The sequence below is a fragment of the Sinocyclocheilus anshuiensis genome, unplaced genomic scaffold (genome assembly GCF_001515605.1).
Source record: "Sinocyclocheilus anshuiensis isolate Anshui unplaced genomic scaffold, SAMN03320099.WGS_v1.1 scaffold1910, whole genome shotgun sequence".
NCBI lineage: Eukaryota > Metazoa > Chordata > Actinopteri > Cypriniformes > Cyprinidae > Sinocyclocheilus > Sinocyclocheilus anshuiensis.
This window is the reverse complement of record NW_015546013.1, coordinates 65,852-90,101: the sequence shown is the minus strand read 5'-3', so window position 1 is coordinate 90,101 and position 24,250 is coordinate 65,852. Positions and strand designations below refer to the sequence as shown.

General features: G+C 34.2%; 1 protein-coding gene across 1 annotated transcript in view; it reads right to left on the bottom strand.

Moving 5' to 3' along the window:
• LOC107698460 (muscleblind-like protein 1) overlaps positions 1 to 24,250 on the bottom strand; it is a 43,674-nt gene that overhangs the window by 5,956 nt on the left and 13,468 nt on the right. Inside the window, exons 3-9 of the mRNA XM_016499471.1 lie at positions 6,936 to 7,106; positions 6,290 to 6,526; positions 4,897 to 5,047; positions 4,574 to 4,577; positions 4,048 to 4,333; positions 3,064 to 3,217; positions 216 to 298 (exon numbers count right to left, since the gene is read on the bottom strand). Coding sequence (XP_016354957.1) covers positions 216 to 298; positions 3,064 to 3,217; positions 4,048 to 4,333; positions 4,574 to 4,577; positions 4,897 to 5,047; positions 6,290 to 6,526; positions 6,936 to 7,106 — 1,086 coding nt within the window. The remainder of the gene's footprint in view (positions 1 to 215; positions 299 to 3,063; positions 3,218 to 4,047; positions 4,334 to 4,573; positions 4,578 to 4,896; positions 5,048 to 6,289; positions 6,527 to 6,935; positions 7,107 to 24,250) is intronic.

The window sequence follows — 24,250 nt, the reverse complement described above, 5'->3', positions numbered from 1 at the left end:
AAATGTTTTCACTGTGAATCTGTTGTTTGAAGTACCACAAAAAGTGTACGACTTATCAAAAACCTGTGTGGGCCAACAAGGGGGAGAGATCACAATAAAGGGCTCCCGGCACTCAGAAACATCCATCAGACAGAAAGAGAAAGGTAGAGAGAGTGTGTGTATGTGTGTGTGAGAGAGAGATAGATAGAGAGCGAAAAGGCCATAAAAGTGCAAACCTGATTGGCTGATGCAGATGCAAAGGGAACACTTGTGGCAGATGTGGTTGCTGTGGCCGGGGAAGCGCCGTGCATCATGGGAACTTTTCAGAGGGAAAATGGTATAAGCACACATACAGGGAGTGTGGCCAACAGGTGCACAAACATGATGAGTGAGTGGACACAGAGGGGTATGGAAAGAAAAGTGAGCATTGAAGGTGATATCAGCAAACGGCAAACCAAAAGTGGTGTCAAGAGAGATTGTTCTAAAGAAGACATAAGGGCAGGTAAAGTGTCATTTGAGCCAACACATCAAGAGCTATAAGGAGAAGGAAACAAAGGCATGGCATCTCTTAAACTTTGCATTTAGGTTTCAGCTTCCATGTACTACTTTAACATTGAACCCTTCTCGTATTTTCAGTTACTTGAACATCATGCTCAACACTGATTATCTGAGCCACAAACAACTGCAGTGAAAAACAGTATCAACTACAAAGTGTTCAATTCAGTGTGAGGAGTTAAAGGGATAGTTCACCCAAAAATGGAAATTTTTGAATATTATTCACCTTCAGGTTATTCCAGAATTACAAACTTAAATATTACATATTATAATTTTATACTATGTGTAAAGTTATACTATGTATATACATCTATAAATTGTACAGTAATTGTTATACTATAATTATTATGATAAATTATACCATACTGTACTGTTATACTATATTTATAAAATTAGACTATAATATATAATATATATATACTATATAATATTTATATTATTATAAGAAATATTATTAAAAATGGATCAATATTTAATATTATATAAATGATTATATTATTATATAAGATCAAATATTATATATATTTAGGTTGTTATTCTTTAAAAACCACTCCAATTTCATTCTCCATTCCACATTTTTAAACTTGCACAGCAAGAATACTCAAAATTCCTCCTTTTGTTTTTCATGAATGTGAGTAAATTACAGAATTTTCATTTTTAGGTGAAATATCTCTTTAAAAAGCCACCAAAACCCACAACACGATACACAAAATGCTATAATTACAACTCACAGTGAAAGAAACCATATTTGTTTGTATTTAAAGTCAACATGAAATCAAAATGTAATAATATACAATAATCTCATTTTGCATAATGTATTGGTGCATGTTATTGCAAAGATTATTTTTCAGCCGCCTCCTCCAACTTGCCAACTTTCATGTGCCTAAAAGTCACTTTTCACAATCCAGTGCAATTCCTGATGAATCAAATCAAGTTCTTCCTCTACATATCTTCTTGAACATTACGTTTCACTTGGAAGTATGCCATATTACTGAAGTAAACTGCATTGCAGATGCCGTTTCATGTTGACTTTAACTTCAAATCACAGATGCTTCATAAGTGAAGCGCTCACAGAGATGCCCACTTATCAATGCCAGTTTGTTGGCCATGTGGATTTTGAGGACATGAAAACAACTAAGAGGAGGAAGTCTAGAAACCTACCCACGCTCGCTGCAGGGGTCATGCACAATATTGAGCCTGCCCATCATGCATTGCAACAGGAAGTGGATTGGAAAGGGAGAAGAATCACAACAGCCCATCACAAGGTTGGTTAGAGTGAAGAAATCATAATTAAAGGAAGACAATAATCATTACAGTGATACAGCATGATATCCATAAGAGACCGATTAGTTAATAAAACCGTGAACTCAGGAAGGGAGCACATGTATTTGTGAGCTCACATAAACTTGTGTATGTGTGACCGTCACCATAGCAGATGTTAGTATGACTGAGGAGCATCCCAGGGTTATTGGCAACTGTATTTCGCAGTGAAAGCCATGAGCTCAACTACAGCTATGTTCCAGAGTAGAAATGTGATACAAAGATGAGGTGATAGAGAGAAACTAACAGACAGCCCCATTTCTTATTGTTCACTTTACTGTGCATAAATTGCAAGGTTCCCACACCTTCTGACCAAATAGTTTTCTATGACTTTTCCACTGGATATAGATTTTTATAGATTTTTTTTTTCCAGAAAAAATAAAATAAATAAATAAATTACAAATGAAAAGATCTATCTATCTATCTATCTATCTATCTATCTGTCTGTCTGTCTGTCTGTCTGTCTGTCTATCGTATGGTATAATAGTATGTATAGTATGGTATAGTATATTATACAATACTATACTCTATATGATAAATACTGTATTATAACATTTATAGTATTATAATGACAATCATTGGCATAATATTATATTATAATATAATTATCGTATTATATACAGTACATATATACAGTATATACTATATATAAATGTGTGTGTGTATAAAGTAATTGTAAAGTAGTAGAACATTTATACTATGTAAAAAATATTTAAATTATATATAATTTTATTTATTTTATGTATTATTTGTATTATGATAAACTATATTATACTATACTGTGTTATACTATATTTATAAAACTAGTAATTAGGGGTGAGTATTACTACATTATTACTACAAATTATATACTATGATATATATTAGGGGTGAGTATTACTACATAATATAAATATATATATATATATAAATTGTAAAGTAATTGTAAAGTATTAGAATATACTATTATTATACCATACTACACTATGTTATGAATACAATTATATTATATATACTACATACTTATATACATATTATATTTTACTATTGTATATTACTAAACAAAAAACAAACTACTCTGTTACTATTTTATTTATTTTTTTTGGTATGGCTGGGGGAACCCTGTCTCTTTAAAAAAAAAAAGTTACCCCATGTCTTTGTGCATCCCTTATGGTTTAGAAAGGTCAAAGGTGAGATCAAGGAGTGGTCAGGGTTGACGAGAAGCCCTACCTGATGGAATAAAGGCAGCTTGCTGCTGAAACTGCATGTTGGCCAAAGCCTGCTGGTACTGGAGCATGCCAGTACTGAACATGCTCGTGGCACCGTTGGCTTTCTCAAGCGCAGGTCGCTTTGGTAAAGGTGGCATGACACTGTGAGGAATTCCCTGCTCCGATAAGACCACAGGGAGGGGGGTGGAGGAAATGGGGAACGGGTCGGGATGTGTGGAAGAGAGTAAAGACAGGAAAGGAACAAGAAAAAGACAGAATTATCATCAGAGGGCAAAACATCACAGGGCTCGATTCTGACAAACAAGCAAGCAAGCGGCAGCTAATACATGTCTACGGCACAAGCAAAAGCCAAAGAGCCAGTTTCTCTCGCTATAAAACTAAAATCAGCGCTGACCATCTGTGATTTACATCAGGAGAGTATTAATTCATTAACATTACAACATCCATACTGCTAACTCAATGCAAATGAAGCAAGCGCAGCACTACTCAAATGTATTGCAGACATAAGTGACAAAAAAAGAAAAAGAAAAAAAGGAAAATAAACTGCACTGCTAACTCAATGATAAGTGTGAGAAAGAGACTAGATCTTTTCTGTTGCTTTAATGGTGGAGCTTTAGTATTCTTCTGCTGCTACCCCTCCCATAGACACATGCACTACACAGAGATACTAAACATGCATACTGAACATAAACATATAGAAGCCATGTCACTAAAGTTTAGAACATCTGGCCCTGTCCTCACGCCCTGGAATAACACACGTGTGATGATCTGATTGCGGCAGACGGGCATATCTGGTTTCTCGTTACACATCTTCTCAATATGCTCGCCGCAGTCAGTTGATCACACGACATGGTAACACAGAACACAACAGAGGCATTAAATAAACAGACAACAAAAGGACTATGCTTGCAAATTATCTTTCTTCTGTTGTTAAGACACTACAATAAAGCAACATGCCAAGCAAAAAGGTGAAAGGTCATAGTACCAGGTCAAAGGTGGCTTCGAGGGGTCGCTTCAGTGATTTGACAGCCGACTGAGTCTTAATTAGCAGGCAGCGAGCACATGATGGCAATGGGCCAATGGGGTTCAAGCGCATTAACATAAACAGCAAGCAGAGGTGCATCATGGGGGCAGCAGTGCATTTTGGGTAGGTGAGAAAAAAAACAAATAAAAACAAATCATTGGAATGCAGTATACAGGGGGATATCAGGACTAAGGCATGCAGAAATACAGTCCATTCTGTTTTAGAAAACTCTGTACTGAGATTCAATTAACAAGTACATCAATTATGATAACATTAACAGGGTTTCATTGACAGTAAACATACTTGTAATACAACGTCAACAGTGGATAACATTGCGCTGGATTGCAAACATACATTTAATGTGCAGAAATGTTACATAAAAATAACTAGGACACTGCCCTCTGCTCGACAGGATGATGAAATTACATATTTGTGCAGTTTAAATGGGAATGGCAATGACTTGTTGTAGGTATATAATATCTTATACAGATCTCTATTAAAAATATAATCCATAAGAAACATTCATAAATTCTTATTTATTGTTCAAAACTCCTGAAACTTTTTTTTTTTAGAAACCTGAGATCAAATATATACCAAGAAAGTGTTAATTTTACACTATTTCTACACAATAAAAAAAAAATAATGTATTTTTATAAATCCTTATTTAAAGATTCCTTTTTTTCAAATTAAAACGTTTTTCTTTACAGGAAGAATTCAAACAAAAATTAAAGTTTGCTTAAAATTTACTAATTTAAAGGCCACCCAAGATGTAGATGAGCTTGTTTCTTCATCAGAACAGATTTTATTTGCACTTGTCTCTGGAGCAGCGGCCCTTTATGTAATCCATACACACCGTCACGGTGTTATCACTGGGGTCGATCATTGTGCTGTCGGCAGGGTGGGCAAACCTGCAGTCCGTCTCTCCACGAGAGCAGTTGCCACGCTGGTATTCACGACACACCTGAAAATACACACAGCTGTAATTGCATCGCTTTACATTGTGTAAAAACAACATTTTACTGAATTGTGCACTAATTAGCCAAGGTTTCATTAATAAAGAGACCCTGTAATCTTTAATTTAATTATGTTCAGAATGGCATGCTACTATTGAAACAAAGTAATATGCAGTAGTGTGCATAATATGTGAACTTTCTGTATGCATGGATGCAGAAATGTGAAGGGTGTAACCAAAGCACAACGTGCATGTATGTACCATAGCCCACAATGCAATGCAAAAGATTTTTTTATATCTCTTCCTTGACTTAATATTTTAACAGTTAAGAGACTTTCCACAAAAGTGCATTAAAATATTGCTAAAATGTACAGAGAACAGCCAGTACACTGCATGAAATATTGTACTCCACAATGCAATGCACTCAACCAATCCACCATGTCGTTTTATAAAAGAAAAAAAATTATAATCTAAAAAAGTACCCATATTTTATAACAATCCCAATTTATGTTATTTTACATATATAAAAAATAATACAGTATAATAAAATATTATAATTAATTATCATTTATTATATTAATATAACAAATTATGTTAATAATTATGATTATAATAGTTGTTAAAACATTTCACCCATATTTAATACCAGCTTAGCTTGTTATTTTATAAATAGAAATAATGAATACATTATAATATAATTAAGTATAATGTTTTATATTCATATAATAAATTATATTAATAATAATATATATTAAAAAAAAAAAGACAGAACCTTCCATTTCCAGAGTGATTAAGTAATATCAGCCTTAATTTGTACTGCATTTCCCATCTTGGCTTGTTATTTGATTAATTGCATAACAAAATAAAAAAATTAACCCATAAATTAAACTCATATTTATTCCCAACAGGTGTGGTAGTGTAGCAAACTACAGATTAAAACACTTATTAGTGCATACTACATGCTGTTGCACATAAGTGTATTTTTAAAACGAAACAGTAGGCAGTATATAGTACACACTGTGCAGTTTGTAACATTATTTAATTCAACACATAGCCAGTATTGCAGCACTTTCTCAAATGGGGAGATGTGTTTTTTCATTCAGTGGTCAGCAGAGGGCAGCAGCCCCTTTATTTCTTACTTACTAGCAAGTATAGTTGTAACTTACATGCATGCACACAAAGATTAAGATTTAAATGTGTATATGTGTGAAAGAAAGAGATATTGATATTGGCTCTCTGATGACCTCATACCTCCAGACGGTCTGTTCTGAGGAGTTTCTGGGCGGCCGCAGCTGAAGCAGCAGCAGCGGACGGCACGGATCCCACAGCAGGGCTGCCCGCCATCAGCACAGGTGCGCTGGGCAGGATCTCTGCGGGCATCAGTCCAGGAGACACTGGGCCCAGGTATGGATTAAACGCAGCTGCGGCGGCTGCTGCAGCAGCTGCACTGGCGTTGGTTGCAAGGCTTGGCGTGACCGAAAACATAGGCTGAAACAGACCGAAAATAATAAATGAAACTGATATAGTGACACTGCTATAAATCGACTTTCTGTTTCTGTGACTTATGCTAAATAGTTATTTGACTATTATCCACACTTACAAAAGGTATCATGGCAGTACATGATTTTGTGTTATTAATTATTATTATTATTATTTTTCATTGTTTTTAAGAAGTGCATGGCCACAGTAGTTTATAATTTATACCATTAACACAAATTAATATAACTACTTTTTTGGGCATTGTATATATATCGTAATAAAAACATAAGTTAGTAAATAATAATAATAGTGGCAAAGCATAAATGAACTTTAACAAACATTAGACTAACATTTACAGAAAATGCTTATGTATAGAAATGGCCTGATCTCTCTTGAGGTCATAAGAATGGAGCCTCACCATTGGCTGAAGCTGACTTCCTGGCATGATGGCATTGGCTAGCTGCATCTGCTGGGCGAGCATTGCCATGTTCTTCTGCTGGATCAGATTGTTACGGCCATTAATCTCCAGCTGCGTCTTCAGGTGAGGAGGAGGGTGCAGGTACTTACAGTTCTCTCTGGAACAACGACCCTGAGAATAATAGAGAGAGAGGAAGAACGTGAGGAGAAGAAAGAGGAAATGTACATATTAAACCTCATGTTTTATTGTGATTTTACTGTTTTAAGTTAGATTCATACATGTAAAAAATTATAGTAATTGAATTCAAGTAAATTAATCATTTGTGATTTACTAAAACACAAAATTACCAGAAAACATCACAATAACATTTTTTTTTAAATTAAAACAACATTTTTTGAATAAAAGCATAAATATATTGTCATCATTTCATCACCCTTGTGTTTTTCCAAATTTGTTCATTTTATATATACATTATATATATATGAGTAAATGATATGACAAAATGAAGAATATTAATTTTGCGGGTGAACAAACCATTTAACCTCTTGTAATTAACCTAAATTCCTCAAATATGTTTATATAATTTCATCATATCACTTTCGTTTAAGTTTAACTTGATGCACTAAAATAAATCAAACTAAAACTGAAATAAAAAAAACTATATAGACATATTAAGAAAAACAAAACAAAAGTACATATTAAGAAAAAAGAATAAACAAAACAAAGAATACTAAAACTTGAACTAATGAACTTTCAAATATAAAATTACAAACAGAAAATATAAAGTTAAAAACAAAATCGAAATATAAAAAATAAACTAAACTATGGTAAAATGACTCGTATAATATTGAAGTTTTATCCCTGTTTTAGACATGCACTTTTCACAAATTTGCAAAACACACTGTAGAAAAGTATAGTAACACAGATTAAAATAAACACCAAGTATGGGTGAATACTAATTATACAATGTTTGCATTTGATAATTAACTGCATTAAGACTGAATAGTAAATGACATGCAACTGGCATCTCCAGTTCTGGTTCATTCTCTCTGTTTAACAGCAGATAGAGGGAACACCCTGTTCTCATTCCAGCTGACAGTATTGAGTGCACGGGAAAGCCCTCTGCTCTAATGCATCTGACCGCAACCCGCAGCTGCTTTCAGCCCACGTGGAATCGGCCCTGACAGACTGTCACTCAATCGATTAGCTGAGTATCGATTAACGAGTCACATCAGTGCGAGAGAAATCCATCTGACGAGTTTATGGATCTACAATAACCCGTGTGACCCCCCGTCCACATGCACTCGGATGATGAGTGTCTTTATCTGGGCTGCGTAGGTGAGTATGTCAGGACACTCTCAGGTGAGTATGTTTAATTATCTCTGCAGCCAGCACTTTAGGAGAGTGTTATGCAGTTGTGATCAGTGGATGGATCTGGATGGCTATACAGGGCTAAAATGTTTCTGGAAAGTGAACTGACTTCTCTCCTAAACTCACAATGCCAAAAAATGCTTTTATGCAAAGCATTTACAATTGCTAGAAGAGAATGCAGTTAACTGGAACTAGGTTTGCATAAACTAAAAACAAACACAAAACTACTTACAACAAAGCAACATTTACTGTATAACTCCAATAATATACTTATAACAATTGTCAATTTTAATTTTAAATGATATTATTAAATTATTTTTAAACTATTAAAATAAATAATATTTTATTTGTGGCATCCAATAATATAGCACAATCCAGTTTAGGTATTTTTGCTGTAATTTTTTTTACAGCAGGAAAAAAAACTATAGCCTGTTTTAATTTTAATTATATAATAGTGCTGTCAAACGATTAATCGCGATTAATCTCATCCAAAATCAAAGTTTTTGTTTACATAATATATGTGTGCGTACTGTGTAGGCTATATTTATTATGTATATATAAATACACACACATACATTATATATTGAAAATATTTACATTTATTTACATGTACATATTTATATTCATATAAATTATATATAAATATATTTAATATATAAATTAAATATATTTATATATATAATATAAAATGTAATAATATAAATATATATATATAAAATATATATGTAAATATTTTCAAAATCTATACTGAATGTGTGTGTATTTATATATACATAATAAGTAAACACAGTACACATACATATATTATGTAAACAAAAACTTCTATTTTGGATGCGATTAATCGCGATTAATCGTTTGACAGCACTATTATATAATAATAATTTAAATAATAATTACAAGTTCTGAATACAGCATGTTTTATTAATTCTTGTAAAATGACTGTAAAATACAGTGTTTTGTATTCAATAAAAAAAAAATTACAGAAAGTTCAAAAGAACAGCATTTATTTGAAATAGACATTTTTTGTAACATTATAAATGTCTTGTCACTTTTGATCAACTGTGTGTCCTTGCTGAATAAACATAGCCTACTTTCTTACAAAACACACACACACACACACACACACACACACACACACACACACACACACACACAAAGACCCCAACCCCATAAATAGTTAATGTTTTTGTAGAGACAATATAAATGTGTAGCACTTTTACACCCAGTTCAGCTAGACCAAGTCCATAATAAGTGTGGGACCTGTTAGACAAACATTGTGAGCGAGAGGTCAGGTCAGTCAATTCGAGGGGAAAATAGCAGGGAGTCAGATGTACCTCAGCAGTACCACACACACAAACACACCCCTAAATGTTAAACACTCTCTGGGTTTGTCTTCCTCCACTATCATACACTGACAGGCGTCATCAGTTCGTCCTGGTCACTGAAGATCTCCACCAGCTGCAAATACTATTAACGAAGTTTCCCCAACACAAACAAACTAGGAACTTATCTATTACAAGTCTTGATTTGACTAAACACCTGTCCAACAATCACATTTACACAACACATTAGCAGTTTGGTAACATATGCATTCCAAAATAACATGCCAGAGCATTTAGATTGTTATTTTTAGTCTAACACGAATTAATTCCAACTGAATTCACTTTGTATAACTGGTCAGTGATATACCACAGAGACAGAGGCTAAAGCAGATAGCAGAACCTTCTGGAAGTGTGACGTAAGTTTGTGCTCCTATCTATGCAGCATGTAGAAAATAAATAAAACACACACATACTTGGCTGTGAGTGTCTGGCTGGTATTCTGTGAGCTGAAGTTTCGACCATCTGTTTAAGACATTAGTGAAGCTGGGCTATGAGAAGATGAAGACTCTCTCAGAACTCTCTGTCTTTAGTTCCTTCTGCATTTCTGCAAACTTGATTCATGCAAGTGTCACATACTCAAAAATATAGTTTTCTAATTCAATAGGCCCTTGCTAAAAATCTTCAAATGTTACTACCTTAGCAACTGTTGCTGTTATTTTTATTTTTTTCAAATGTATAATTCTCATTTTACAGACAAGCCAAAAATTTGGTAAACAATGAAGTTTTAATTACAATTATAGCATTCAACTTGTTTTAATCTAAAACATCAAATTAAAATGCTGTGGAATATTTAAAAAATATAAAAATTTACGCAATATATTTCATTTTAATGAGCAACTCTTATTATAATAATTCATTATAATTATACATAATTTTATGTAATAATGGTTTTATTTAATACAATTAGTTTTTCACACATTTAGACAATGATCAACTAATCAACAGTTAAAAATGCTTTATTATTATTTTATTTAATAAATAATTTAATGATGTTGTATTTAATTATTACAATTTATTTCCCACACACATGAGTATCACACATGAAGTCACTGACACTTAATATTTGTCAGCACAGTCAAACCTTTGAAGGAAGTCAGATACATATGTGAAACTGTGCAATGAAAATGTTTAAAGGATCTGTGTGTGTGTTTTATGCGGGTCTGTGCATGTTGAAGGGTGTGTGGGTGAGAGCGTTCTGTGAAAGGTGTAACACGGCCCTACTGAGCATGTGTGAGAGATATTAGTACTGTACGCTCACTGACCTGCCGAGAGGAAGAGCAAAAGAGGAGGCAGGAGGGGAAAGAATGAGCAGACAATCAAGTTGAAGGATAAAAGAAAGATGTGTTTATGGGAGGTGGGTGATATGGGGCGAGCCGTGCGTGTCAGGGCTAACGGAGTCGAGTTACACTCACCCCATCTAACCCCACTCACCCCATCCGTAACCTCCTGCAGTACAGCAGCACAGGGGCTCAGGTCACATGACACACACATGTAAGGACATGATTCATTTAACTAAAGAGCCATTCAGTGCGAGAAAATGTTAGATCTAGAGTATAGTGAGATCTGGAGCAATGGAGTTCTTAACCAAACATTTAACTATTACGGTTTTATCTTTTATCTGTCATTTTGTACTTCCCTGTACTTATGAGTAACTGACTAGGTTTACATTTCACTGCAAGTTGTATTTTGTATATAACTGTGTATGTAACAAATACAAATCTTGAATTTTGAATTACATTTATTGAACCCCAAATTATAGATTTTGACCAAATTAAATCTTCCTTATATAGTTGCAAACATTGAAACAATAGAAAATGTAAACAATGATGAAACCCATTGTACCCCAAAAGTATTTGGATACTTTTAATATTAATATGAATAATGCATTCTTTTGTTGCATAATGCAAATGCATTTTTAAAGAATCAAGTAATATGCAAAATCATCCTGATAAAATACAACAAAGCATAATTTATTTATTGACTTGGATTATCTATTTACTTTATTTTGTTTAAACTCAATCATTGATTTTTGTCGCTTGCATTGTTTTTATAAGCTGCTGACTGGACTGAGCCATACAGAATTTTGTTACAATTATCTAATCTAATTTTCTTTAAAACTGATCCTTTTTTTTTAAATGTCAAATTATTCTGGCCTTGCTTGCATATAACGAATAGCAAAAGAAAGAAAGACCATTATAAAAAATCCACTATAAAACTACACTTCCAATTTCCAGTGAATATAGCTCTGTCTGGCAAGTTCATGAAGCACCTATCATAAGTGCTAATATTCCTTTTCATGTTTTTTTTTGCATGTGCTGTTTGTAGTTTTTTATCACTGAGGTGAAAAACCTCCAGTTGTGCATGGCAGGAAACGCATTTGAAACATGATCCTCAGTCAGTGCACTACAGACAGCCCTGTCAGTGAAATCAGAGAGGCTGGAGAGAAAGTCATTTGTGATCATCACTCGGCCTCCTGACAGCTGATGGAGAGAGAGAGAGAGAGAGAGAAAGAGAGAGAGAGAGAGGATGCAGTCTTTCCAGCACTGCTATGGCAGGTCGTTTAGCTCACTGCTTGCATATGGCAAGCACTGAGCCAAAAAACAGAGGGTATGTTCCATTCACCTCAGGTGTGGTTTCTAAGCATATGCATGCATTTACAGAAACACCATTAACACACATATAGTGAAAAAGAAAGTAATTAGCACACATATAAAAAGTGCAGCTGAATGCATATCAATCAACTGTCAGACAAATGTTTGTTGTTTTTAGATATTTCACAAGTACTTCTTATCAAAATGTTGTGAATTATACTTTCATGCAGACACACTTGTAGCATTTTTCATCCCTGAAATCCACTTAGTCAACTGTTCGTGTCAGTAAAAGTTTCTTGCACCAAAATTGATTTAGTTTTAGTTTCTCTCTAACCCTTCGAATTAAACAAGAAACAAGAAGTGTCCTCTCATCCTTGTAAATTGGCTGATGTTCCCTTTTACAGCTGGACTAAAATTCCGGAAAAAAAGTCTCAACTCAGCCCATCTCAAGTTACAAAAGGTTTAGCTGAGTGTACAAGGATAGGAGAGAATTTTAGTCTAAAGCCTCCTTTAAACCCCTCTTATATCACTAGTCTATAGTCTACACCATCATATTAAATTAGCTTAGTTTTTAGTTGTTATAATATAGCTGTAATTATAACAGGACCATTTATTTTTGTGTTGCATCGTTCACTTGTAAACAAGATAAACTTCTGTTTTACAGCTGAATGTCCAAAATGTATCAATATACTGTAGCATCACCGACATGGATAAAATTCCTAGCACAGATTAAATGTGTGTGAGTGTGTGTGATTTTAAGGGGATGGAGGAAGGTCTCATCCTCATGTATAGTGTCAGCCGCTGCTGTCCCGCAGCAACAGAGTCCCTTTGTCCTTGCACTGACTTACAGTTTACTGGCGGACGTGTTTACAGTGTGTCTGTGTGTGTGTGTGTGTGTGTGTAAGTGCTCAATAGTGATCTAACTATTTTCCCCTCATTCTGTGCCTGTATATTACTGAAATAAGTCCTACTCTTCATTTTCACTAATGAAGTGAATTAATTCTTATGGAAGCCCATTTCCTCCACATAAGAAAAATAAATCATGCTTTGGTAAATCATAACTTTAAAAGAAGAAAAAATAAAAAATTATGACATAAAAGATTGAAATTATGAGATAAAAAGTAAAAAAAAATCTCAAAATTGATATCTTTATCTTTCTTTATTTCAACTTTTTATGTAAAAATGTTGACTCATCTCAATTATGATGCAATGTCATAATTGTAAGTTTTATCTCATAATTGACTTGTCAATTTTCGTCAATTTAAACTTTTTCATCTTAAAATTCACTACATCTCATAATTTTGACTTTTATCTCAAAATTGACTTACTATCTGATAATCTTGCTTTGCCATTTAATTATGACTTTTATCTCATAATTTCAACTTTTTGTCATAATTTTGATTTTTCATCTTAAAATTCACTACATCTAATCATTTTGACTTTTATCTCATAATTGACTTAGAATCTTGTAATTTCACTTCGTCATTTCTTGTCAATTTCAACTTTTGGTCATAACTGTTTTTTTTGTCATGATTTTTGATGACTTGTCTTATAATTTAAACTTTGCATGTCATAATTTAGACTTTTTATCTCATAATTGACTTATGATCTAATAATCTTGCTTTGTCATTTAATTTGGACTTTTATCTCATAATTTCAACTTTTTGTCATAATTTAGATTTATGTCGTAATTATGACTAAATTATGCAATTTTGTCTATATCTCATCACTGACTTTTGTATCTCATAATCTTGACTTGTATCATAATTTCAAGTATTTGAAACTTTTTTATATCTTGAATTTTTTTTTTGATAATTATGATTTTTTTTTCTTATGTGGTGGAACTGGGCTTCCATACGTTGTTTTTGTTTAGTAGTGTATGCTATTATTATTGCTCATACTTAGACCCCTAACTATTACATCTTAGCGTGTAACTAAATTAACTAATTTTGTGCTAAGGATATAAATGATATCTCAAATCATGCGCCTTGCTGAAGAAAATGTGCTGCTGCTTTACATTTGTACCATCTCACCATCGCAACCACACAGCAACACTCTAGCATCAAGATAGCAAGTTTTACACCACATTTCTTAGAAAAGTGTAGTTCTCTTTTTCTGTGCAATGTTCATCTATTGCTTCATCTGTGACTCCAGTTTTGTGGTTGACGGGGAAAGAAAGAGTGATGCAGAGAGAGAGTCAGATCTTGGTCAGCTGTTGCTGCCTCTGCCAACTCTTTTCTCGTTAACAGTTTCTTTGCCTCTTTATTTTTTCTCGCTGCACACCCCCCTCTGACACTGCCAAGGTTCTCACGGTGCACGTTTGTTGTCATTGTCTCACGCCTGTCAAGATTTCCTTACACATTCCTCATGCGACCACACGCCTGGCTAATCCGGAGTGAAAGGGTGGGGTCAAAGGTCACGGAGCTGTCTGCAGTAATCAATGTCATTCGGATATGTGCACTTCCACTCACAGATGTTTGTTTGTCTATCATGGTGGGGGACTTTTTCCACTGACTTCTATTGAGATAATAATATTTTCTATCCCTAAACCTAAAACAGCTTTGTGGGAGGGTATCTCACAAAAGCATTTTTATACTTTCAGTCAGACATGAAGATCACTGGCTGGCCCACATGTAGGCTATAACTGGCATACACATAGACGTTTAACTCTCTGTATGATTACCTTATCAGCGTGAGATTACGTGGATCTCAGTAACAGGATTAACAGTGTTCACAGTGGCTTTAGGGCGCTACAGCTGATTAGCAGCAATGTGAGCTGTCCAGTGTGACACAGGATTAGGATTATAATCCCGGGATTATCCGACCCTCCCTCCTTTACCCTCAAAGTCGGGGTGATCTCATTCAGGTCCTGTGCAGGGCTCTCCCACAGACTGATAACTGATAACTTCTCAAATTCAGCTGTGGTCTGCACTCTAAACACTTTTTATAGTTATTATTATTAGAGATGGAACATAAAAGGTATAAATATATACAAAATAAAATACATATTAAAATTATTTCTGAATGATCATGTGACACTTAAGACTGTAGTAATTGCTGCTGAAAATTCATCTTTGCATCACAGGAATAAATAACATTTTAAAATATATTAAAATAGAAAACCGTTATTTTAAACTGTAATAATATTTTACAATATTTACTGTATTTTTGATCAAAGATTAGCAGCCTTGGTGGGCATAAAAACATTTAAAAATCAGATAAGAATATAAGAATATGCGACTGTATATATGTGCACAGTATATAGAATCTACAGTATAAGTAAACACTACATGGATTATTATATCTCACAATGCAGTGTTCTAAATTTTCCATTTCCAGAGATATAAATGGAATGGAAGTAAATTGAAATTTTACTCATTACTTGATCAGATCGCCAAAAGTTAACTGATTTTTACACAAATTTGGTCTAAAAATGTATTTCCGATATGATCAATTTTTATCCACTTTCTGGATAAAATGTGCAACAAAGTGAGGTCATAGTGACAATCATATTAACGTTTATAATGTTTATTATTGCATACTGCATACAATTTCACATACTATTTTAATAGTATGTCATATAAACAGATATTAGACAGTAGTATGCAGTACACAGTATTGCGTTTCAATCATAGCTCCTATGAGACAACGTACAGTCCGATGGTCATTACCGCAAAATAAACTACCACAGAGATCCTGTTTCACTCCGAAGGGGTTTATTTTGGGATAATGACCAGCTGACAATATATTATCCTGTGTCTTCTTAGTAAATAAACAAATGAAATATTGATTTGAAATGATTTTATACAGCCATGTGATACGAGAGACGTAAAACTAGCAAAAAAATCACTCAAATGTAACGTTTAACAGACATACAAAAACATTTACTGCAGAATGCAACGATTGACCAATCAAAATCAAGAGCTGCTGTATAATCAGTAACTCTATTCACTTTTACAGGCGTATATTATCAGATTCATAAACATTTAAAAAACAGACAAAAGCATTTCAAAAACGGACTTCTTTCCTCTTTGATAATTGAATTCAGTGTGTTTTCGATCCTTTTTCATAAATACACATCAGAATGAGCTGGGCTTAGATGGAGGGCTCTGTTGCTAGGATACCATGACCACGACAGACACAAGGTTTGTGCAAACAGTCTGCGGAGGGCTAGTCACATCTGTACTATCGCTTATGAGTGTATGTTTTAAAACACAACCTCAGAAATGTCTGTAATTATATGCATTTCACCTATAATGCGATACCTCACAAACACAAAATGCACATAAAATGCGCACAAACATAATTTTGTCAGCTAATGTGACATGGTGTGTGTTGTGGTCACTGCGCTAATGAATAATGCATTTCGGTGACCCCTCCCTCTTAAAGACTGATGCGTCGAGGTTGATGATGCATTTCCTGTCAGTGAGAGCTTTGATGACTCAGCCCAATCAAATCTACAGGAAGTGCAGGGTCCACTCCCAGAGTTCACTAGAAGCTGAGTCACGCAGAGATGAAATCGCTCTCTCACAGCGACACACAGGGCTGGGTGACCAGCACACAAACACACACACACACACACACACTGAAGTAGGTCAGGGTCAGGCTGTTCCTGATAAGCGGTCTATCTAACTCTTTCAGGGGCCAATTTGGGTTTAAAACTCATATGCATGTCCTCCAGTGCACATGACTCCCAGAGTGCACAGCAGTTGAGGAAACTTTATTTAAGTAATGCACTAGTGTGTGCTATAGTACTTTTTAGTGTAAATATTTTAATAATACAAAAAAGAAAATGGAGTGAGTGAGAGAAAGAGAGGGAGTAGGAATTAGATGATTTTGTTATGACACACTGGGACAGTATGTCAGATAAACAGTTTTCTCGGTCTGCTGGTTGGGTTCGTGCTCTGTGTGTGTGTTAGATCCCAGTGCTGGCTTGTGTGTTAGATCCCAGTGCTGGCTTGTTTCTATGGCGTGATCCAGGAATTAAAACGTCCTCTGTGGATTTACTGCGCTCATGTTTATGCTTTCAAACAGTCATTTATTCTCTAACGAATGCCCAGTGTGTCTGTGTTTTCTGTGAGCGTGTTACTAACAGTGGTTGGGCTGCTGTAGGGCATTCGCTGCTCTGTCTCCATACATGGAGAGACTGGTTCAGGCTCGTTCTCTAGTGCTTGTTGAGTGTGTTGAGTTGGATCACATTTGTTGAATGTTACTACACTCACAGGACCACTCAGTGATCTATCTATCTATCTATCTATCTATCTATCTATCTATCTGTTTCATTTTAAGTATCAACTTTCCTCAGATGTTTCTTTTAAAATTCTTTTGTAGAAAAAAAAAACAGAAATAAATGAGACAAAGTGAGAGAACAGTGTTTTTAGCGTAGCACAGTCCATATAATTAGATTCTGTAAGAAACTGATAAGAAATGTTTGAGTTCAAGTTGAAATCCCAGAATTTGGTATCATGCCAAATCTGAGCAAGTTTGAGACATAATTATCACTTTTCATACACTACCTCAAATGAAAACTAAAAAAAAACTGCATAAAAGGCTGCACTAAATCGGTTTGCTGTCTGGGAGAAACAATTGAGATATTAAAGAGATCTCATTAACTTCATGACTGAGTAATCTAACAGCTGGAGCCATATATTAGTATCTCAGAGCAATAAAGTGATTTTAGAGTTCAGTAGCAGAATAATGCTTAGCTTTGGGTTTTAATAGGTGTTTAGTGCAGTAAAACCCTGACAATGGGTTTTACCCAAAGAAATGTAAACAGAGCGAGTCACACACAACCAAAAAGAGCCTCAGAGTCTCAGACTTTGGAATGTAAGCTTGGGGTCAAAAATAGCCATATACAGAGAGTGAACACACACACACACACACACACTTGAGTTGATACGAGGTCAAAGAGATGACGTGAGTTTTAAAAGCTGTGAGTGTGTGCAACATGAGATTGACCCGGCCGCCATGATGACTTCTGTAGAAGCTGACAGAGTTTGGCTGAGCACTGGAGCTGTATTCCAAAGCGCTGAGGTCTTCAGACGCAGAAGATCAGCTCCTATAAACAGGCGGATGATGATATTTGGATCCCAGGCTACAAACTCCCTTAAGAAACTTCCACACTAACTAAACAGTCCAAAACAATACAAGAACAACAACTTATTATTGAATGTTGATCTGCAAGAAAGCCCAGAGGAAAACTTTTATTGCTTAGTGGTAGCACGCTGTAAGCTCAGGAATAGATTTTTGTTTCAGTATCAAGTTTTCCATTAAGTTACTTGGGAAAAATTAAAATAAGACAAATTTGACCAAATAATACAGTATAAGGATTTGACATGAATGTAGAAAAATGTAAAAACATAGCTCAGATTTTTTTTGTGAATAAATTACACTGTAATTTTTGCATTATGTACTATTATAGTATTTATTCATATTTTGTATTGCCTTTAATTTTTTTATATTTTCAGTTCATTTTAATTTGACTAAGTTTTAGTAATTTTATGTGCTTTTTCATTTTATTTATTTATTTATACATTTCTATATAGCTTTATTTTTATTTCAATTTTTGTCATTTTATTAAGTTTAAATATTTTATTATTTTTTACTTATTTCAGTTATTTGCCAGGGCAACAGTTCTAATTTTTATTTAAAAAGTTTGTATTTTTCTTCATGTAATAATTTATTTTTATTTTGAGTTATTTTTGTATTTCAACTTATACCTTATTTGTCAGGGCAACGTTTCTAATTTTTATTTAATTTAATTTTAGTTTATTGTATTGTGTTTTATTTTATGTTTTTAGACTTAGTCCTAATAAACAATAACAACTCTGATGACACTTCAAATCAACAGGCTCTTTAAACGAGGTCCAGTTAACCTACAAAACATAAGGTAATTGCACAGAAATGGGCTGGCAACGATTTTCTGTTCAGAAAAAGCTATTACCATTGTAAGAGAAACAATTAAGATATAAAAATAGGCGTTGTTTGTCATTTTTCTTTCCTAGGTGTATCAAGCTTGTGGGAGAGAACATATTGAATGTATACAGAAATAATCATAGGCGTTCAGTCAATTTGAAAAGAGGGCAGACAGGAACATTTAGTCATGTGTCTCTGCTATATAATCACAGCTGCCTTCATTTAAAGGAATAAATGTGTAAAACCATCTAGGAAAAAAACTCTGAATTAGTTACCATTTGGCATCTTTAGTCAAGAAAATCCAGATTAAATCATTTGCTGCCAAGATTAAGTCCATTAGCTGTGAGAAATCTTTGCTAATGGACTTGCAGACTGCAGTTTTGAAGCTGGTACAGTCATACATAACAATGCAAAGCCCTTAAAAGGCAATTAACACATGCTTTATGTCAAAAAATGTCATAAAGTCACATGTTAATGTCAAGCGACATCACTGTACGCAGTAGCATTCACCAGAGATTCAGGCTTCCACACCTCACCATTGAAAACAAATCCCAAATAACCTCTCTTTTCAGCATCTAGCCTTTGAAATTTCATTCTTCTGAAGTCCTCATGTTATGCCTTGATCTGTTTGTCTTTTCTTTGGACGAGAATCAGTTTTTAAGGGCAGGGCAGGTTCATGCTTGATGGATGAATGCTAAGGCAAAGCTGAAAGGTCCTTACAGCTAAATAGGTCCAGGTTTAAAGCTGAAGTGAGTTGTTTTTTGCAGCTCCACGCAGCATTATGAGCTCAACCAATGATGTGAGGTTGGGGAGGGACTATCTGTCAGTTTAACCAATGGCAAATGGGCAAATGTTCAGGAAACCTGTTTGAAAACAATAATTCTTTTAACAAGTTTTGTGATGCTAGTGGCACAAAATTACACACTTCACATTAAAAAAATGATCATGTGACATTCCAATATGCTGATTTGGTGCTCAAGAAACTATTATTATTATTATTATCAATGTTGAAAACACTTGTGCTGATTAATATTTCAGAATTCTTTTGATGAATAGAAAGCTCAAAAGAATCACATTTATTTAAAATAGATATCTTTGGTAACATTCGAAAAATGTATCAAATTAATGCATTCATGCTGAATAAAAGTAGTAATTTATTTAAACTTAATGACCCCAAACGTTTGAACAGTAGTGTATTTGTGAGTAATAATGTAGGATAGCAATATTTTCCCATAGTCATAATAATGAGGTGATATGTATATAATTTCAGTTAGAATACATTTTTTTTACTTAAAACATGACTAATAAATTATATAAGTTACATTATATATGTTAATTCAAATAGCTGAAAATAAAGAAAATATAAAATTCAAAAATGTTATATTTTATGTTGTACATGTCGAACCTGCAAACTAAATTAATTAAATTTATCACATTTACCACAATAAATAAATCTGCCGTTATGTAATTCAGTTCATTAGAGTAAATGTAGTCTGTAGGCAACAAATAAACCAGAATTCAATTGAAGCGAGGTTGCAGGTGTACAAATATCATCTATTTTACATCGGCTTTGAACATCCTGTTTAGATTCATTCAGATTTGTTCTGTGTGACTGAACAAGGTCAAAGGAGCGTTCGCTACCAGCAAACAGCACCATTAAACTGGGAAGATCCCTCTGGTAACATTGCATAATTGCACTAACTCGAGCCAAAATGGAGAGATAAGCGTTAAATGGGAGTGCTGGTCCTCCCTACTACTGGTTGATCTCCACTTCACCTCTGTCTTGTCGGATTGGAGCTTGTGAGGGCTGCTGGGAAGGGAAAGCATATTTGACTATATTCAGTCAAATGATTTGCATGGTATGCAAATGCACTGTTGAAAGCATAGATACTTATTTGTGTTGTGTTTCTGGATGAGCGTGTGTGTGTGTGTGTGTGTCTGCACCAGTGTGTTTTAGATGCCTGGTCATGTGATACCTGTTCTAATTATATCATCTAAAAGAAGGCCATCCACGGTCTGCTCCAATCGTTAAGCTGTGAGCTGCCCTCATAAAGCAGTGACATACATAAAACCACTATATGAAACAGATTTGATTTTTATAATGTGACACACTAACATTCAAAAGTTTGGGGTTGTCTGTAAGATTTTTTTTTATGTTTTTGAAAAAAAAAGTCTCTCATCTAAAAATGAGCTCCAAGTGGAAATAATGATATTAAACTTTTTTTTCCACTTCAAAGTTACAAATGCATTGCACACAAGTCAGGGACATTTACATAATGTTTTTTGGCCTCACAACGAGGTGTTTTCATGGATGAAGATGCACCTATTTGGTCCGTTTTGACCCACACTTAGATCCTCCTGTTTCTCTGTTCCCACCAAAACCTGTGCAGTGGCCATCTTGGCTCTGTGAGCCATATGGCTGGTCTGTTTCTCGTTAGAGATGAGGAAACTGGCCAGCCGGCTCAAACATCTCTCACCCACGTCAGCTTCACTCACAAGCCACTTTTCCACTCTATGATCTTCCATTTCGCTCGGAGCAAAAGTGTAAAACAACACCAAATTCATAGCTGTTCTTCTCTCTCTGAAAACCACTTTAATTTTTTTTACAGGTTAATTTTTTCTTCATATTAAAGCTCTTCTTTTCTGTCGGTTTTATTTACTTCATTTGTTGTCGCATTCACTCTCTCTCTGTCAGTCTGGCAATATTTATACAGGCAGAGATAACAGATCTATCATTCTGTAAGATGGAAGGATGATAGATAAAGCTGAGTGTGTGTGTGTGTGTGTGTGTGTGGACTTTGGCCCATGGCAGTCAGCGTCAGCAGCCTCACAGTGTGCTTTTCATCCAGCCAGCACGATTCAACATGGCCAAAAGAGCTGTTACACACACACACACACACATACACACACACACACTAGACAATGTTCTTCTGTCCACATCTGCACTGAAACAATTTCTTTAGATCTTTACCTCTCTTTCTCTCTCAAACAAGCACATGAGGCCAGTACTAGATTCACGACTCTCACTGGCCTTTATTCACAGTACATCTTCCCATACGACTCAAGACACGTGTTCATAGTTCATCTGTTTTTCACTCTTCCTCCTTTAGAAAACAGTACTGTGGCTCTACCAGAGCTGGGGGGTATGATGGTATATATTATTAATTGTAACAAATTATCTTGCCCTTTAGTTTGCATTTATTAGGTTCCAAACAAAAGGTCAACAAACTAATGTTTAATATATTTAATATATAATCCTTTTCCTTTTCATTAAATTTACAGACAAAATCATTATGTACACTATTACGGTGATATAAAATATACGTGATATATTTTATAGAATAAATTAAATATTATAAATAGCTATAATATAATATAACATTATTGTATAATACATTACAAAAAATACAAGATAAATATAAGATAATTAAGTAAACAATGCTATTCAAATGCTTGGGATCAGTATGATATTTTTTTTTTTTAGGAAATTAATACTTTTATTCAGCAAGAAAGCATTAAATTGATCAAAAGCAACAGCGAAGACATTTATAATGTTACAAAAGGTTTCGATTGAAAAACAAAAATGCTGTTCTTTTGAACTTTATAGTTATCAAAGAATCCTGAAACAATGTATCACGGTTTCCACACAAATATTATACAGAAGTTTTCATAAAAATCTGATTTGTCATCACAGGAAGAAATTAGATTTCAAAATATATTAAAACAGAAAACACTTCATTTAAATTGTAATCATATTTCACAAAATTAATGTATTTTTGATGATAAATGCAGCCTCGGTGTGCATAAAAGACTTCTGTTAAAAACATTAAAAAAATCTTACTGACCCCCAAATTTTGAACAGTAATGTATAATACATAATATAATATAAAAATGTATATCTACTATGGTTTGGTATTACTCCCATATTCATTTACTGTTGTATTTACATACCACTTGAAAAAAAAAAAAAAAGAACGAATGTGTGATAAAAAAATATATGGTATTATTTTCATGGTAATGTCCAAAAACCTATAGTGCGTTTTTGTAAATGCTGTATATTTTTTGAAAGGGTCTCGACTTCTGCATGTTTCCAATATAAACAAATGTCTGTGTGTGTGTGTGTGTATATGTATGTGTGAATGAGTGAGTGTGTGTCTGTGGAGGGGAACACCTGAAACATTGCCAAGGTTTCCCAGTAGACCTGAGATTTAGCTTGAACCCCCCTGCCAGTGTGTGTGTGTGTGTATTTTGCTTTTCTCCTGCCGTGTAAAAATAGATGGAAAATTACAAAGTGGCATTCCCTACTGCTCTGGAAGGAAGTGGTCATGCACACACACACACACTTACAGTACGTGGAGTTGTTTGCAAAGTCCTGGTGATACAAATTAACACCTAATAAACTCATAACTGATGTTTTTAATAATTCAGCAAATTTAAACATTTTAATAATTCAGCACATGTGGTCTTTTTAATATTTAAATATATTTACTTATATGAATAATTTAGTAGCTCCACACTAAGCCAAACACTGGACGACATTAACCGGAGTAATGGATTAGTGGAAATTCACAGAAGCTCATTCTGGACAGATGTGACATAGGCCATAATTAATTTATCAAAGCATAAGGCGTAAACTGGAAAAAAACTTTTAGACATGCTTGCTAAGACAAATCACTATTATTATTGCTCATATGTTGGGTTAGATGGTTTGCAAAACTCATTTCATTTGTGCTACGAACATGAATGATACATCAGATTATGTGGATTAATGAGGAAATGTGTGCTAAAAAAAGTCTTTGATGGAAGATAAAAAAGGGGAAAAAACCCATAGATGAAAGACAGACATCACAAACACAATAACAGACAACTAGAGGTGGGAAAACACCCATAACAACCTAGAAACCAACAAGCAATACCCTAGCAACCACCCAGCACTCCTTAACAACACTCTAAAAATGTTGTAAATAACTTAGCAACTGCAGAAATGTCCAGCTCACATTTTCTTCAGAAAAACATATAAAAAATGTATTTAAAAGAAATCAATTTAAAATAAATG